The following is an 18,626-nucleotide window of genomic DNA, read 5'->3' as shown; positions in this document are numbered from 1 at the left end:
TACAAGGATCATAACCAAAATAAAACAGGCCCTTCAGCTGTGTAGTTGTTTCATGCCTTCAATTCAAACATCACTAACACAATACATTTGTTTTCTTCAGTTTCTTCAGCCTGCTTGCAGACCAATCAAAATACCGCTACTCACACATTTAATCAATGATTTGGCATAACTGCAATCCGATCAAACCCCTCCCAAAATAATAATAATAATCATAAATAAAAATAAAAATAAAACCCCACTCTTGCTACAGTTTCTGTTATTATACACATCCGAAGAATGGTCCCTACAAGAATACTAAAAATCTATTGATTACATGTATTGACTCAAAACTTGGAGAAAAGACCAGGTGAGAGAGGACGGAACATTTAAAGAATTTGCATGACAATGGGACAGTGATAAAGGAAATTGAATTCACTCAGACAAACATGAACAACAGCCAAGCTCCATGATGGTGGTGGCATTTACAAGGGGGGGTGTGTGGGATGCGGTCCAGCAACACAGTTGTGTAGGCTTGGGATATCGGCTGTCTTTACCAGATTGAAACATGAACTGGCCATCTTTACAGATTTCCCTTCATGGGAGACAATGCAAGTTACGCAAGTCATCGACCACATCTACTGTGCTGCCAAGGTGGCGAAAATCGGACCTGTGTAAAATGTTTGATTGAATTCTTCTAGAACTAGCTTCCGAATTGCTGCGTGCCATCTGTGATGATAAACAATAGCGCACACGGACTCGATGAGTTCTAGCCTCAGTTGAGAAACGGCCTGTAATTTTCACAGCCAATATAACTTCCTTGTCTCTACTATCTTCGCACCAGCAATTCTGTGGATATCCATCGACAAACTCAGCAAAGGTTTGGAAGTCCTCATGGTGCACAGAGACTTCTGCAATTTGGCCAGGTTTGATTACACCAGCTGCTGGAGTTACCTGGTGAGAATAGGACTAGGAAATAAGTAGGCATCCCAAGAAAACTAAACTTAGAAATCGAGTACTTCAAGAAAGAAAAAAGAAGAAAAACACTGAAAGGAAAAAAGCCATTGCATTGCTGCCTATATATGGCTACGAAGGGAACACTGGACCAGATTATTGATCTAGAGTTGGATGTACTCATCATCATTATCATCTAAGCCTTATCCCAATTAATTGGGGTTGTGTTGGGGTTGTGTGGAGTTTAAATGTCCTGTAAATGAGAAATAACCAGTTCTTTCAGAACTCTGTAAGTTGTAGCATTTGTAGTTTCACAGGGACATGTGGACAGGCCAATCGATTGATCTGGACTACCCATTAGATACGTGTAAAAATTCATGGGCCTCTGAGCAAAAATAAACTGACCGGTTGATTCAAACCATCTCATCAATAGCCTATCATGCGAACAGTCAACATTGTTTATGAAAAAAGATGTCCAATCAACCATTGAACCATCCACTTGAATTGCGCCATTATGGATTACTTACTGTTCCCAAGAATCACTTTGATCAGATGGCTTACCGTCCAATCCATGGCTTGGGAAACATCCCGCCATGGATTACTTGTGGATTAATTATGGTCCTAGCCATCCCATGGGCACCATATAGTTATAAAAAGATGCAATCCTTCAGATGGATATGATCATGCAATCTGTGTGATTTTCACATGGTGGCCCACGAAGTGTGGGGCAGACCAAATGGACAGTCCAGATCAAGCAATTGAATTGTGCAAGTGTCCCTGTGCAATGCATGATCATTTCTCTTTTCTCGAAATAAATATAAACATAAAAATAAATAAAATCAACATAATTTAGACAATATGTAAAATTGACACTAAATCGAAAGGATCCCAGAACTATGAAATGAAACTTCACTGCATTCATCTTAAAAACCAGCCACGGGTGGTTACCTCGAGCCAGCGGGGAAAGCCAAAGGAACCTCTGACATGATATTCATCAGATGCAGATCCATCTTCCTTGATGGTGGTTTGACCTTCACAAATTATTTCAAACATGGCCTTTTCCTTCACACACTTGTTGGTGATTCGGAGAATTGAGGTGTCCTGGTCTTGAAATATTATGTTGTTGGTGCTAACAATAGCTTCTGGAATGTTGCATAATACTTGGAGTAAAGATATTATTTGCTCATTTGATCTGATTATTTCTCCAAACTCTCGTCTCCTTATTGATTCATCTACACGTGCAATATCAACACTGAAAATGCACCTAACGGGCTTGTGATCACTGTCTGTCACATCCATGCAAGCATCATACCTGATAAAAACAACCAGACGAGTCCCGTGAATATGAGAAATGCAAATATTCGGCCATATAGAAAACTGGTAGGAAAAAAAAAAAACTTACTGTGAAATTGAAGAAACTACAGGGCATTTTAATGTGCACTCAGCAGCTGACGCAGAACGACTATCACGAAATAATATTCTGTCACACCAGGCAGGAATGCGCTTCTTCTCACTGGAATCATATCCTAGAAAATAATAAACAAAATGTTAGCTATTGCAAGCGGACATCCCAAATCACTAGATAATGGCTAGATCGTATGTTGTGTAAGAGGATCCTGATTGTGGATAAAGCTAATGATTACTCTACATAACCCATTATTTTCTTTGCAATCCAAACATTGGAAAATGGCAAGTTAAGCGAAAATATTTTCTTTTCTCAAGGATTTAACTTACTAAATAATGCACGCATGAATGATTGGAGATTTTGCAGATCCTACAGCCCGTCTGGTGGGTCTCATATGTTGAGCTATACTTGGAGATTTTTAAGAGATGGGTGTCTTTTGTGTGGGTCTAGCTTAATTATTTGAAGTCTTTATTTAGTAAAAAAAAAATTTTAAGGATCTTCAAAGGAATCTCAAGTCATTATTGGTTTTCTATTTTGAAAGAGTTGATCTTAAAAATCTTTAATGGGATATATTAATATATTGGGGGATCTTTAATACGATATTTTGGGAGATCTTAATAAGTTAGATATAAGAATCTGAGAATAAAAGGAAGGGGGAGAGGTTTACTTCCATATCTCTAGTATTTTTTGTTCTTTAAAAAAAAAAAACAAAAAACTTAGCTTAATTGAGTCTTTGTAATGTAGGGGCATTATCACACCGGGCTCGAGTGGGGTAGCCTGTGGGATGCGGGGACGCACTCGGGATGAGTGACTCATGTGAAGAGTAACCCATGTGAAGTGGGGCCCACGAGGAGGGTTCAGCTAAGGTCCTAATCCATGGGATGCGGGGCCTGGGCTATGAGATAAAGGGATTAATTCGCCACTCTTCATCAGTTCGAGCTTTTAGAGCAAGTGGTTAATTGTCCTGCATCAAATTGGTATCAGAGCAGGAGGTCTCGTGTTCGAGACTCCTCACCGAGGGGGATTAAGACAGACGACATTTTCACACCAAGCTCGAGTGGGGTAGCCTATGGAATGCGGGGACACACTCGGGGTGGGTGACTTGCGTGAAGCGGGAACCCATGTGAAGTGGGGCCCATGAGGGTTTGACCAAGGCCCTAACCCATTTGTGTGTGTGCGCGCGCGCGTGCTGTATGCCAGTGAAGATTGAAAAAAGAAAGTGCAAGTTTCAGAAGAAAGTATTCATTCTCTTGCAGAGGGAGAATATAAAATCAACCCTCAGAATTGGGATGTGTGCAAAATCTGTTCTTCTCCTCTTCCTATGTTCTTTTCATCCATCCTGCATCACTAAACAGACCCTATAAGCCATTCAGATGTTACTGTCATATCCATCCCTTTAAAAGAGTTCCCAGGTGAGGTCCTTAACTCATTTGAATAATGAATTCTACCACAAATTAGTCACCAGTGGACCCTACTCCCACATTACTTAAAATATGTGAAGCATACCTGCCAAACCAGGTTGGTTCCTTTCAAACTTATATGTGGGAGGGAACTTTATGTGCCCTTCACGCATCCCTTGAAAGACTTTGCCAGCTTCCATTTCTGCTCTGAGTTGATCCCTTTCTCTAAGCCAGTCAAAGGATCTTTGAGACACAAAGTCTCTTGCTTCATCATAAGATATTCCATGAAGGCGGTAATTGAAATCACCAAGAAATACCACCATGTCCGCTTCAGCTAATTCGGGCCTTCCATCATCAGAGTAGAGTGTAACAGTCTGTAATAAAGGAGAAAATAGAATTCACATCATTTTGCATATAACACTGATCACACAGAGTATTCTGCAACATGATTTAAACTTGAAGATTCAGATCTCAAAAGGTGAGTACAAAATAATATACATACATTTGTGCCACGAAGCGATTGAACAGAAGATGAAGCACCAACTGCATCAAAGTGGATGAATGACATGTGATAAGATTCAACCAGCCAAAAGTAATATGGGAATGCAAACAGAAACACTGACAAAAAATAAACATAAAAAATAAAACTTAAAGCACAATACCATTCACTGCATTAAGTCCATTATATTGTCGGCTGAAGACCATTGTTCGGTAAACATGATTAAAATCAGCATTGCGGCGATTGACTGCTTCTAAATGCGCAGCAAAATGGCAATTTACAAAACATATTATCCGATCATAGACTCTCATCCTCAAACCTACAGCTCCCTGCGTTGACAACCTTTAGCCCCATCAATTATATTAATCACTAAAAAAATATAAAAATAAATAAAGCTCACGATATGAAGCCTACAAAAAGCTTCTATAAAACTATTAAGGCCTATGAAATATTTAAGAAGAGGTAGAGATCGCAAACAACAAAAGAGTCAAAGACAAGGTTGCCACTTTACTCATACACATTACATATTACAATATATTTTTTCACGAGGAGATAAACATGAAAGTATTGTAGCAGAGAAGAAGCATGATCAAGGTATTAAAAAACGGTTACGTAGTGGCTGCTATGTAACAGTAATGTTGGGATCTGTCACACAATAGAGGGCCGTAACATCTGACCTGAAAAAAAAAGGCCCGTAACAAGCCAATACATTTTTTTCCCCTTCAAAAAATTTCGAACATAACAGTCATTACGACCCATATCATAATGGAGCATGAACATGCCATTGAATGTTCTATTGTTCTGCAAAAGCAAGATTATTCTGTAGTATCTGCTATATGTTTGCTTGCACATGGACAGCTTACAAGTTGGAGCACCTATTTACATAGGAAGCATGGACTATGTAGGAATACGCATATACCTTGTTACCGATTGCACGCCCAAACCCACATGGTACTGCTGCAGCATCGACCTCTCCAATGTGTGGTCTAAGATTCTTCCTAGCCCTGGAAAATTATGAAATCATTACATGACAGATGAGGCACTGACATGGACAGCAACCACAAGAAAAGGATGGAAAAGAAATGGGATGTTAAACATATGTATGGTTGGTTTTGCAGAATTGGGAAACACATTGAAATCTTTATGATGTTTGATTGCATGAAGAGTACTAACCATACAGATATAAGCAACCCTGCCAACTGCCTAGATCCTACGCGTTCAAAAGTTGTTCCTTCATCCAACGTCTTCCCAATAGCATCCAGCCACCACTGCCCATTAGCACTCCCCTCAAGTCCTACCTACACTCAGAATAACAGTATAGATGCAACAAATTAATGAAAGAACATGTGAATTGATATCTACAAAGACAAAATGGCTAATCACAATGACATGCCGCCGTGTACGTACTATATGATAAAGGGTCTTTTTGCCACGACATATTCAGGTGAATAATAAAGGGTCTTTTTGCCATGACATATTCAGATGAAGTGTCATATTACTTAGTGATACAGGACAATTAACCAGTTGCTCTAAAAGCTCGATTTGATAGATCATGGCGAATCAATCCCTTTATCTCATAGCCCAAGCCCCACATCTCATGGGTTAGGACCTCGGCCAAACCCCCCTCGTGGGCCCCACTGCACATGGGTTCCGCTTCACACAGGTGAGGCCAGCCTCACACAGGCCGCCCACCCCAAGTGTGCCCCTGCATCCCACAGGCCACCCCACTTGAGCCCGGTGTGAAAATGCCCCCGCATTAATCATCCCCGGTGAGAAGTCTCGAACAAGAAACCTTCCGCTCTGATACCAATTTGATGGAGGACAATTAACCACTTGCTCTAAAAGCTCAAACTGATAGAGCATGAAGAATCAATCTCTTTATCTCATAGCCTAGGCCCCACATCCCATGGGTTAGGACCTCGGCCGAACCCTCCCCGTGGGCCCCACTTCACATGGGTTCCGCTTCACACGAGTCACCCGCATCACAGGGGTGAGACCCGCCTCACACAGGCCGCCCACCCCGAGTGTGCCCCTGCATCCCACAGGCCACCCCACTCGAGCCCGGTGTGAAAATGCTCTTGCATTACTTAGTTTTTGTCTGCGCATGTGAATATTAGTGTTCCACTCGTAGTGTCCATGACAATGGTGCTAATCCACATGTTCCTTCTACTTCAAGAAAAAAAAAAAATCAAGTAAAAAGGATTATGTGAAAAGATAGTTGAGGTGGTTGGGAGTTGTGCATTTCTGAATTAAAAGAAAGATTGTATGGAAGATACTGCTTTTGCCATTATGTGGGGCCTTTGAAAGCAAGGATAAAAGGAACTTTGGAGACAAGGTGAATTTCGTGGAAACCATTATCAAATGAGCCTGGGTGAAAATTGGGGTGGGGGTGGTGAATGGGCACAGGAAAAGGAAATACTGGCTCAAGCTGAAAAGGGTTTTTCCCTTCTCTAGGACATCAGGAGCTCAGTTATCCCCTTTTGGAGGTGATCTCGGCCATCTTTTAATTATGTTTGATGCTGGAACTATTTTGAACTTGCCAGCTAATCCAAGCAAAGGCCCAAACAGGACAAGCTATGGCGTAGCAACATTCTTGAGAAAATTTACACTAGCAATGACGATGTTCTCATAATTCTCCACACTAAACAAAAGCACCCAACACTATATTGCAATGGTTAGATGATTATAAATATACTACATAGTATAACAATACTTATGGTGGAGACTTTTTTTTTAAAAAAAAACTTTTCATAAAATCTTATTTAAGGAATAGATATTCATGACTCCTAACTGTAGGTCCTTTGAAGCCGATGCTTAGATTCACTTGATGGCCCACTTTAACAAACCAAAGCATACGCTTCAAGGGTTTTAGCCTTCAATTACTTGTAGCACCAAACCAAAGGCAAAGCAATAATATATCAAACAATTACAGTGAAAATTACTCATGCTAAAACTTACACACCTCCCTTTTATTTGCTCTTGAGAAGATGTTTTGGAAACCATCTAAATGTGATGTATCATGTATATATGGTAAAGCCCAAAATAACTACTCCTACAATAACACTTTCCGAACTGTATTTCTATTCTAGTGGACTCTAAAACCAATTAAATAAAGACTACTAAAAATGTATGAATGGAAGTCCTATTTACTTGGGAGTTGGGACTTCGAACACAAACAAGCATAAAGAAACAATACCAGATATTGCTTAACAGTGAACTTTCTGTATGGGCCAATTTGTAAAGGATGTGATTCTTGTCAGTCTTTGAAGGTAAAGTATTTAATATATGGCTCGAGCTCCTAGCAAATTGAAGCAGCCAACATAAGTCTGGAAATCAAAGTCTAGCAGTGCATTTGCAACATGGCAAAGACAACAGACTGATATCGGACTACTCCCAGACACGTCACAGCTTAAAGGCTCTGCATAGGTCTGTAACTTGGGTTCAGGTCAACCCCATTGTTGTCAAATAACATAAGCGATTATATGCAACCCAAGGGGCCTGTGCGCATATGCGATCGCATAATCAAATATGCCACCGCACAGCCCTCATAAGTGATGGCATAATCACATATTCAATCGCATAAGCCATCACATATGCCAAGGCATAATCGCATATGCTATGGCATAATGCCTAATGGTCATAAAACCACATATGCCACTATGGCATATGTGATCGCATAAGCAATTATGCCTTATGCGATCACATATGACAACACACTCAACCTGAACACAATTGACTCAACCGAGTTTGGGTTGGGTTGTCAACGTCCTCGGGTCAGGTTCAGGTTGGAAAATGCCAACCCAAATTGAAATCGGGTTGGGTTCGCTTGAGCAAATTCGGGTCACGCTAGGTCAGGTTGGAAATAATCACATGCATTTGGGTCAGGTTGGGTTTAGTATAGAGGAATACAGTTGGACACCTCAGGTTGAAACTTGGGTCGGGTTAGGTTGGGTCATGTTATGGTTTGGGTCATCTTGAGGTCAGGTCGGGCTCCAGTTGACCCTCAACCTGACCCAACCTGCCCGAGTTGCACAGCTAGCTCTGACAGGCTTCTAGGCCTTACCATGGGAAACCACACGCATGCACGCAAGCACCTGCCAACACACGTATGCAGGCAGGCAGGCAGGCACACACTGAAGAATCATTGTAAGAAGTATCATTGATAACTCAGGCGGCAGGCATGGATAGGGCTTCTAACAGGCCTGGCATGAGGTTTGTTTGCGCCCAGATTTTGAACTGGTCAAGCCGGGCCTGTCAGGCCAACCCTCTTTGAAATTTTGATTTTACTTGTTCCAGGCCTGACTCATTAATAGCACTGGAGCAGTAGGCCAAATGATAAACAGGTAACATGATTTAGTGCCAGCTATATGCTACTATCTCAGCTGATTCAAAAAAAAAAAAAAAAGGAATGAATGTGGCTTCAAAAATCTGTTAAAACCTTACAGTTTCTTTTGCAGCTGCCATTGCAAGAAATCCAGCACCCATTTCCACCTCTTGCAACCCAGCAACAACAATGCCAGCCTCTGATGCTGCACAACCCAGCCATGATATAAGTGAGTCAGAAGAGGCCCTTTCTTGTCCAACATTCCAAGTGCCTGTCAATATTTTCAGCTTTTCTAATTTTGTATATAGCAGTTCTTTGTTGGACAATTCTGTTCTTAATATGTTGTCAACAGGCCCTGGAGATGTCATGTTCCATCCCCGAATGCCACCATGATTAGCCAATGTAAAAACATAGCCACCACCAACGGCCATTTTTATAACAGGACTGCTGTGAGCAACCCATCCTCCAAGAAGATTGCCCTCAAGATCCAATACCTGGACAGTGCCGCTTACATAGCCTACCCACAATCGTGTCCCAAAAGTACAAAAACATTGAACAGAAAAGGAATGGTGATGGAATTCTTGTAACCGATTGCCATTTCCATCCCACTGCACGAGCGCTCCATTGGCACACCCAGTCCAAATCATCCCATCTACCGATATGACCAGTGCTTCAGTTCTCTTATCATCTCCAAAAGCCCCCTTCGCTGCAACTCGACGGACTGCATCAGCTGCTCCCAGCAGAGCAATACGTGAGCGTTGAAAGAAATTTAAAGCGCCCTGAGATTTCTCCTTCTTTGATATGGAAGCAAACTTTATCTTCATCTCTTCTTCTATAGAAGGATCCTGAGCTGATGAGGCATCGATACGATTCTCAACCTGACCTTCTATGTTAAATACTTTCAAAAGCTCCTGTGTGCGAGCATCCCTGTGTAGTATATCATCAAATTCCAGATTCTTTTAGGAGTATTTTGATGTTAATTAACAAAATTGAATGAACTAAGTGGGGTAGTTCTCGAAAAAGAAACAAAGCCCTCATCAAGTCATCACTAATTGTTTTCCTAGGTAGCAACATATGATTAATTTTCATCAGGAAGATTTGTGAAGACATACCACAGTGCAAAGAATAGGTACCCACCACTCCACACCTTTGCTCTAGAATTATCAGACAACAAATATCTCACATCTGCAGCTGCTAAGGAACAAACACCGCCCACATTGACCTGGTTCCTGAGGTCAATATATGACCGCTCCATTAATAAGGCAGCCATATGTCTTTCTTCCACTGTTAAACACAGAGATTTTTCCAAAGATTCCCAGGACCAGGCCTTAATGGCGCCACCTTCAGAACCTGACCAAATGTCACCTGGATTTCAAAAGCATCAGAATGAATGATAATGAAGGACAAAAGAAATTGTTTGACAGAAATAGCAATGGAATGAGTTAGCTATACAATAAAGTTTGCAACACCAACATAACTTTGAGATGTGTTTTAGAAATAAAACAGGAAGGAACAAAAATAGCAGAAGCTCAGGTGACAAACCAGAACCCATCTCAAAAATATATGATGTGGGGATAACAAAATCTTAAGATAGCATCCACTGATCCACATTATTCTAAAATAATGAACAATAAAAAAACTGAATAGGAAAACAGCAATAGAAAATCACAAGTGAAAATGAAATGCATCATAGAAAGAAGAACTTTGATGTTGTTCACAAAATTTGTCACTGATTAGAAAGTCGGCACAACCAAAGCATCCCCTTAACAATCATCTTTGAACTTTTTTACCTGTTTGCTCTAATCATCTTTTTAAATATAAAGATTGAAAATGTACAACGGACGGTTTCAAACTTCTTAGTAATACAATTGATGGTGACGGACAGGATCTAAAGAATCAATCACAAATCAGGACAAGTAATGACAGATCATTTTACCTTCAGAAGACAGGGATGTCTCATTGAGGACTCTCAGAGTAATATACAGGATATAAAGGATAATGACAAATGAAAATATCCAACTGAGAGCAAAGACGAGAGGCAAATCCACTTCATCTCATCTCTATGGCACATCAGGTGTGACCTTAAAAAGAGGAATATGGCCTTTGTCAATAGGCGTGTTATGTGTAGGGAAGATGAGGAATCAGTGGGCCGCCTATTCTTCCACTGTTAGGGTGTGAGAACCATTTGGGATCTTTTTTCTTCCGAGTCAAATGGGCGATAGAGAGGTCCCATTTTTATGTTATTGCAGGTGGTCTGTTGGTCAGTTTTCAGAGCGAGGTAGTTCTATCTGGGCTGATGTTTCCCTATGCAATCTTGTGGGGCATGTAGATGGAGAGGAATGCTAGAATATTTGACAACAAGTCTTCTCTTGCCTCTCTTAAGTTCTCCATTGTCTCACCGATTTGGGGGTGGGTTCTTGTGTTCCCTAAATTTTGAGGGACCTCTTTTGAATCTCTAAGAAGGGGGAGGGGAAGAAACTGTATTCAGTAAACTGGCCCAGAGGTGTTGCTTTGCTGGTAACCATTTGTTTAGATCACATACCTCTTAGATCTTGCAGAAGATGGCTCGGATTAGCTTCTCTTTAATGTGATCAAAGAGATCTCTCCCCCATCCACCCCCAATAACGAATGATCAATCCCAACCCTTTTTTTGAAGAATTCACAATTACATGGGCAATTAGTGCCCATACAAGTGACCCCCTCAACACTCAGGGGAATATCTAGCCAAATCAAGCAACATCACAAAATAGACATCATAATCCAAGCCAAAATTAAAGGTTATCCCAAGGTTAGCTGGATTGTAGGTTGCTTTGGTATGTGATACAGGAGCGGGTACGCAATACGCATACCTGCTTCTTCCTCCAATACATGGTACACTGCAGGTAGGATCATGTGCATCACTCTAATACATACATTGTGTATGCAATATAGTTTTGTATACGAAGTCATATTGCAATTTATATAAGCAATGATGAATATGATAGACCTTGCATGCTTAGTGTTATATTATAAGTTAAGAGTATAAATTTCCACATTATAAACATAAATATGCATTAACTTAATCAATGGTAAGAATATAGAGCTATAATTTCGGGTGAAAATAGTGATCTAGAACACAGATGACCCATAATCCGGATCGCTGGATCCGGAATGGAAAACATAGGGGATTTCATGTTTTAGGTAACACTAGGTTATCCCATCTTTGAACGCTCTTAGAAATCTTGTCTCACAAGTGCCCAATTGATAATCATATGCAAGATTTCTTTTTTTCCTTATGTAACTGGATCCTCAAATATCCCAGCATTTCACTCCTTCCACTCCAAAGAATCCCAAGAAAGAAAAAAAAAAAACACATCTTCCACAATATCTCTTTGCTGTTCCTGAATGGACTGCCTCTCCACTCCAACATATTTCCCATAGAAGCATTGAAGCACCATTCAATCCCAATCTGAGATAGAAAGAAGGCCCAGACATCCCTAACCACCAGATAGTGGAGGAACAAATGATCAGCTGTTTTCTCATTCTCCCCAGTCCCTACACATGCGTCATATTATCACAAGCCCACTCCAATCCTTTTCCATGCTTCTCAGTGGACCCAAATCCTTCCACAATCCATATCATCCATTCTCTAGTTAACGTCCAATCTTAACCAAGGATATGAGATCACAAGATCCGACCATCAGATTTCCATCGAGCTCCACGACTAACAAAAACCTTGAAAACGAAATATCCAACAGTTGATTTTGCTTCAACAAACATTTTAAAACACTGTTTTTACTGTTGGACAAACTTTTAATGTTTGATGGAATGCCAACCCTGTACACTTGCTGCACAAATAAGTACCTGTGGACCTCATGTTCGACTGCATCCAGGCATCTTAGCATTCTAGTGTAATGAACCCAACAGCACCCATATGTCAAGCAATAAATGGTATCATGGGGTGCGTCAAAGTCATGACATTTGGACAAGTGAAGTCCCTTTGCATGCTCAAGTCAAGGATAAGCCCAAGCAAATCAATTATGGCCAGCCTTTGATAAGTGATCAAATGCAATCAATCCAATGCATGTGAATACAAACTCTTGTGTGGGGAGGCTATCACCCATATCCCACGGTGGGGATTAATCCATGACGACTCTATTAGCAATTCACTTCACACAAGATAACCACATCTGACCCACTTAATCCAATGGTTGTGGATACTTTCAGGTACTCATGAACCGTGATCCAAATTCTCCCATTGACATTTTGCATTTGGATCACTTCCTACTTTCCATGGGGACTCTACATTTGATCCTTCAAATGTCTTTGCACATTGAACAAATATTGTCATTCATAACTTCTATGCAAAATTGATCAACGAAAGCAAATTTTATATGAATAACAAAGTGATATACATCCACAATCATAACAGGATTGGCTTTTTAAGGGCACATGCATCCAATACTCAGAACCTAGTTGTGGGTATTTCTTTTATGGGGGGTGCAACCCAGAACAGTACAGACTGAAACTGATACAACTCAGACAAAACTGAGTCATATCAAATGATATTTCAAAGTTTCAAACCATGCACACCACCAAAATCAGCACCTTCCCATTATGGAAAGCACACCCTACACTAAACCAGTGTGGATGAGCGGTGAGCCACAACCTTAATCTCGTTATAATTAAATAATACTTTTCCAAGTGACCACATCTCAGCTAGATATCCACCCAATAGCATTCATTGAGTCGCGTTCCACCAATATATGTTAGAGAAGGCATTGCTCTTGTGATTAAGAGAGGTCCTAATAGATCCACTTCAATCCAGCTAGATTCACCAGCCCTATACGGCCAGATAAGGTGAGCTCACTCCGCCAATTCCAGTGATATCCACATTTCCCGAAGAACATACACGGACATTTTAATGCAACCAACCAAATGTTTGAGCAGGCCACCTATCAATTCTTTTCAGCCTCTTACTTTTATCTTGAAGGACAAGGTTGCAATTCCTTAATGAAGCCTTAGATTGAAACACTTTTGAATTCATTAGTGATGCAATCTCCAATTAACGAGCTGGATTTTTGTATTCTCCTTGTTTTGATCAACAGAAAGTGACACATCATCAAAATAGTTTCTATTACACTTTCTAAATACTTCATACAATAGCACGAGGCAGCATTTTCTAAAGCACTCTACCCCTTGGTTTGAAAGGCCATGCTGTCCAACCAAAGATTAAGTCCAGGATAAATCCTTGGAACACCCAAAGCATGTTAAAAAAACTGAAAAAATAATGACCAAATTTCCTACACCATGTTGCAATGAAGGAAAAGGTGATCAACTGTTTCTTCATTTTTTCTATATAACAAACACACTTAGGAAGAGCCATAGGATACTGTCCCCTCCTAGGTTGTTGTTCTCTACATGCCAGAAGAAGGAACACAACTCCTTTTGCTTCTCAACTTGGAAGATGTTTCATATTCATTGGGAGGCACACTGGCAGGTAAATAAATCAAGCATGGAGCCTAGCGCACATCACTAAGGACTTGGGTGTTATATACCTAGCATATAATGTAAATGGGAATGTGCTGTAGTCTGGATTGACTTAACACTTTTCCAGTTAGCTTTCTTTTCCTAGATTAACTCTTTCATCGTTTATTGATTATCTTTCTGTTTCACATGTTCAAAAAATTGTAAGAAGAGACCTATTTGAACAGTCTGATTCTACTGAACATGCTGATTAATAGACATCAAAGCAATATAATACACTTCCCTCCTCCAATGGCTTTTTACACTTTCAAAGCAAACTAATATATTTCGCGACAGCACACCAAGGAGAGTTTAAATGCTTTAATTAATGGATTATGCAAACACATTTTCAGATGTTAAGGAGATTCCATCCTGAGTAAACTTTTGTGGGTGTATGGCTTGAGTTTGGATTGAAGAATCAACTTCTCACAGTTCTTCAAAGTAAGAGTTCCTGAATATTTCTCAATCAGAGAAATTTTCCCGGTACTACATGGGAAAGAGCTCAAGTCCCTATTCTTTGAAAAGCAAATCAGCCAAGTTCAGTATAAGATATGACCAATGAGGCTTTACGAAGCGAAGTGGCAACAGATTTGGGTGAGGGAGTTTGGAAGCATCTATTTCAAAATGTAAACAAATATAAATGTGTACGATGCAGGAGGGGGAGCGAGAGTCTGAAAAGTGATTCGAAGCAGGAGTGGCACCTAGTTAGAAGGATCCTGCAACTAAGAATCAGCCAAGATCAGCATAAGATAAGGGTGATATGAGCACCTCACCCTCCTCCCCGAAACTGGTCTTCCTTGGGTTGCCTTCAGTAGTAACCAGCAAAAAAGTAGTCTCAGCCAACCACCAACACATGCACTCTAGACATGTTCAGCCTAACATTCTACAAAGACCTTCCTTTCTTTTGGAACGATACAGCACATCCCAGTTCTCAGTCAGTCAATTCAACAACTCAAAACAGACAATAAGCATTCCAACTTGTCTAGTAATCATAATTTCATACAAAAAGCTTGAAGTCAAACCAGAAGATTCATGTTAAAGGTTTTGTAGTGGGAAGCGGATTGGCTGGTGTACCGCACACCACCAATCTAGCTGGTGTGTTGACGTCACCAAGTTTTGTGGGTCCCATCATGAGTATGTGTTATATCCAAACCGTCCGTCCATTTGGTGAGCTCATCATAAGGATTGAGCTGAAAAATAAGACAGATCCAAAGATCAAGTGGACCACACTGTAACAAGCAGTGGGGGATTGAACATCTACCATTGAAACCCTTTTGGGGGTCACAGAAGTTTTGGATCAATATGATATTCGTTTTTCCTCTTCATCCAGGTCTGTGTGACCCTATGAACAGATTAGATGGAAAGTAAACATTATGGTGGGCCCTATGAATGTTTTAACCGTGAGAATCATTGTCCCCACTTGTATTAGTGGTGTGGTCCACTTGAGCTTTGGAGATGAATCATTTTTTGGGCTCATGCTCTAAAACGATCTCGGAAAATGGATGAACGGTGTGGATATAGTAAATACATCATTGTGAGGCCCATGTTACTTTGATCTCCTTTGGACCGTTTGTACAACTCGGAGCTCGAGGAGCGTCAGCGCTCGTCTTCACACGACACATACCCACACCAGCCAGGTCGGTGGTGTGTGGTACACCAGCCGATCCACTTCCTTTGTAGTGGCAGATATGTATGTTTGTGGACTCAAAGCCTTCCCTCAGTCAGAGCCAACTAATTCAAGAGAAACATACCAATTGGAGAAATTGGCAATCGGTGGATGAATTGGAGATAAGCAACAGGGAGTGAAGCAGCATAAGCACTAAGAACCTACCCTTACATTCTCATTCAAATGTCAATCCACATAATCAACACCACCGAAAGCCAAGACAAAGCTTCCTTCATTTTGTCAATCCTCACATATTTTTCAGGAAAATTTCTCACACACAAAATTCAAATTGTCGTGAGACCCAAGATGCGACCTCCCATGTTAGAAGGTTTCCGCCATGAATAAGCAGATTTCAGTATCCATTGACACGTCTTTCTACCCTTGTTTTCTATTAGTATTCATGAAAAGATTGCACTTTAATTACGTACACCGATTTTCACATACCACAAATATAGCTTAAAAACACCAACCTGACAAGACAATCATGCAAAGGAAAACATTTGAGATCACATCAAAAACTTCGAATTTAATACCTGATTGATGTGCTTACCATAAGCAGTCATAACGATGGAAAGAACAGGACCACGGTGTGCCTGCCACATCATCCCTTCCCTGAAAGTACTACCATCCAAATTCTGATCCATCTTCCACGATCGTATCTTCCCATCCTTATGCCCACTCCAAATCAACCGATTCCCAGCATCTGCAATCATACACAGCGTTGGTGACGTATGCGAAGATTCATGGAAAGGCGCAGCTTCCTCGTCTCCGTTTGACTGCAACCGTGCGCTTGGCTCGAACTTGTCGTTGAAATTCCAAAATCGCACGCCCGATTCCTGCCCCGCCCAAATCTGCTGGTCCGTACACACTATTGTCCTGAGGAACGATCCCACCTGGGTCTCTCGCAGCGGGTGCGGCCGCAGCTCCAGCGAGGGTGGGCGACCAGGGTGCATAGCTGCACGGACTGGGAGCTTGAAAATCCCGGTCCCTCCACCACTGCCGACGAATTCCGGCAGCCCGTTGAGATCGTTGTCGGAGGAGGAATCGGACAGGGTCCGGTCAAGGAACCTGCTCATGAATTCGAATCGTTCGCTGGCAGGCTGAGGATGGATCGACAGCTCGTCCTCCGAAGAGGAGTCGTAGATGGGATCGCGGACGACGGGGCGAGAGACGTTGGCCTGGTCGAGGCAGTACTTGGTTTCGTGCTGGCCCATGCCGTGGCCGGCGTCGCCGAGCTTCTGGCTGTAGGAGTAGATCTTGCGGTGAGGGGGGCTATTGCTGACAGAGGTTAGGCAGTCGCCGAAGTCCTCGTCGTCGTCTTCGAAGCGTTCGTCCATTTAGCAGTATAAATATACGTGTTTGGGTCTTGTATTCTTCTTTTAGGAAATTCGTCGAACAGGTGATGTGCGTGTGTGTCTGAGAGGAGCGTTTGGTGCAGATGCTGAGATGGATTGTGTTGTTGGGTGGGTTTTTGGAACGAAGAAAGACGAATCCAGAGAGAGAGAAGGAAGGCCTAATTGATATGCTGCGGAATGAAACATATGGCTTTTGGATTGGAGCGGAGAGAGGAACCGGAGTTTTGTTCCGATGCGCTGCCAGTGTACGATTATTCGTATACATTCATTCTATATTTAGAAACTTAGTATGTTTTTACGACAATCTAAACCGTTAAAATACTATAAGTACAATTTTTCTATTAATTTTATTATATAATTATAATTTTTCTAATGGGTTCAGGTCTTTAAATGTTTCTTCGTTTTGGACCGTTATTGTTTTTGAAATTGATTATAATGATCGTTCGTATTGATTTTTGGGTAATGATCCATCTACATCGGGGCCCACTTTTTGGAAGGTTTTGATTGGGAATTTTGCATTCCACGTGTATGGTGATTGTGCGAACGTGTGGGGATGGCACGCGCTCTGCAGGAGTATCTAAAGTTTTTCTCGTGGAGGAATGTTACGGAGGATCGATCAAGCTGCTCGCCTCTTACTGCCCCACCACGTGATTATCTGGACCGTTCAATTAGTGGGTCCCACCGTGTACGTATTACACGGCATCCCTTGTCAGGTATCCTCACCGTCCATAACGGTTAGTTGGAAACTGCCTTTTTGGGCGGCTGTTTCTCACTCACATGGGTTGGTGAGATCTATGATGAGTGAGATTTTGTCATGTGGCCCATCAGTGGGGCTTTCTAGGGACGGTTGGATTCATCACGTGGCGGGTCAGAAAGGATACTTATCTTTGTGATGGACGGCTGACCAGTGATCATCTCCATCCATACAAAGGTGATCGGGATGTCTAATCAGCGGTCCAGATTTCAACACATAGGTGGACGATGCTGATCTCTGTTACAGTGCGGATGTTCTGGATGAACGGTCGACCCTTTCCCGCAAACATCCGACAGGAAAACCGCTCATGTAGCTAAAGCTGGTGGGGCCCACGGTGGAGGTGCCACAGTCCAGAAACGTCAACCTCCTGACAATCCTCCTCCTTTTCATCGGTCGGTTTGGAAATGAATGGTTGAGATGTAAAATGCGCTCTGGAGTTGATAACTTGGTCCATCCATGATGATGCCTACTTAGATCCGTGGTTGGATCAGTGGGAAAGTGGGCCCACCATGGAAGGCATTGGTACAAACATCGCACTTATCAGAAAAATTCTCTCTGTCAAGACCATTAAGGCGAATGTGGTCTGTATCCACTTTCAGTGGAGGGATATCAAAGGGCGAGGCACCCTGTTTGGGAGTGTGGCTTTGGGATCCCGGGATTCAGAATCCCCTGGTTTTGAAACCCTTCTATTTAAAATTCTCCCATTGTATTTCTTACGCAGGGATGAACGTGATGAGGTCAATCACCGTCTACCTTAAGAGAATAACTACTTCGAATCTACGGAACTT

At 41.6% G+C, this 18,626-nt stretch overlaps 1 protein-coding gene across 1 annotated transcript; it reads right to left on the bottom strand.

Moving 5' to 3' along the window:
- Positions 1-195: 195 nt before the first annotated feature.
- On the bottom strand, positions 196-17,265 carry LOC131236877 (type II inositol polyphosphate 5-phosphatase 15-like). Its single transcript, XM_058234392.1, has 11 exons — positions 16,280-17,265; positions 9,671-9,923; positions 8,678-9,485; positions 5,408-5,532; positions 5,154-5,238; positions 4,398-4,563; positions 4,238-4,278; positions 3,842-4,109; positions 2,333-2,456; positions 1,879-2,242; positions 196-930 (listed from the first exon to the last, which is right to left on the bottom strand). Exons 1-11 carry the CDS (start codon positions 17,064-17,066, stop codon positions 574-576), a joined length of 3,378 nt encoding a protein of 1,125 aa, XP_058090375.1. The 5' UTR covers positions 17,067-17,265; the 3' UTR covers positions 196-573.
- Positions 17,266-18,626: the final 1,361 nt, after the last annotated feature.

The sequence above is a fragment of the Magnolia sinica genome, chromosome 2 (assembly GCF_029962835.1).
Source record: "Magnolia sinica isolate HGM2019 chromosome 2, MsV1, whole genome shotgun sequence".
Taxonomy (NCBI): Eukaryota; Viridiplantae; Streptophyta; class Magnoliopsida; order Magnoliales; family Magnoliaceae; genus Magnolia; species Magnolia sinica.
The sequence above is the reverse complement of the archived record's forward strand: the minus strand, read 5'-3'. Positions and strand labels throughout refer to the sequence as shown.

Coding starts and splice junctions, on each gene's coding strand:
- LOC131236877 (XM_058234392.1), bottom strand. CDS start 17,066: ATGGACGAACGCTTCGAAGACGACGACGAGGACTTCGGCGACTGCCTA. Junction 9,486..9,670: donor TACCTATTCTTTGCACTGTG/GTATGTCTTCAC, acceptor TATACTACACAG/GGATGCTCGCACACAGGAGC. Junction 4,564..5,153: donor GGCGTGCAATCGGTAACAAG/GTATATGCGTAT, acceptor TTGTCAACGCAG/GGAGCTGTAGGTTTGAGGAT.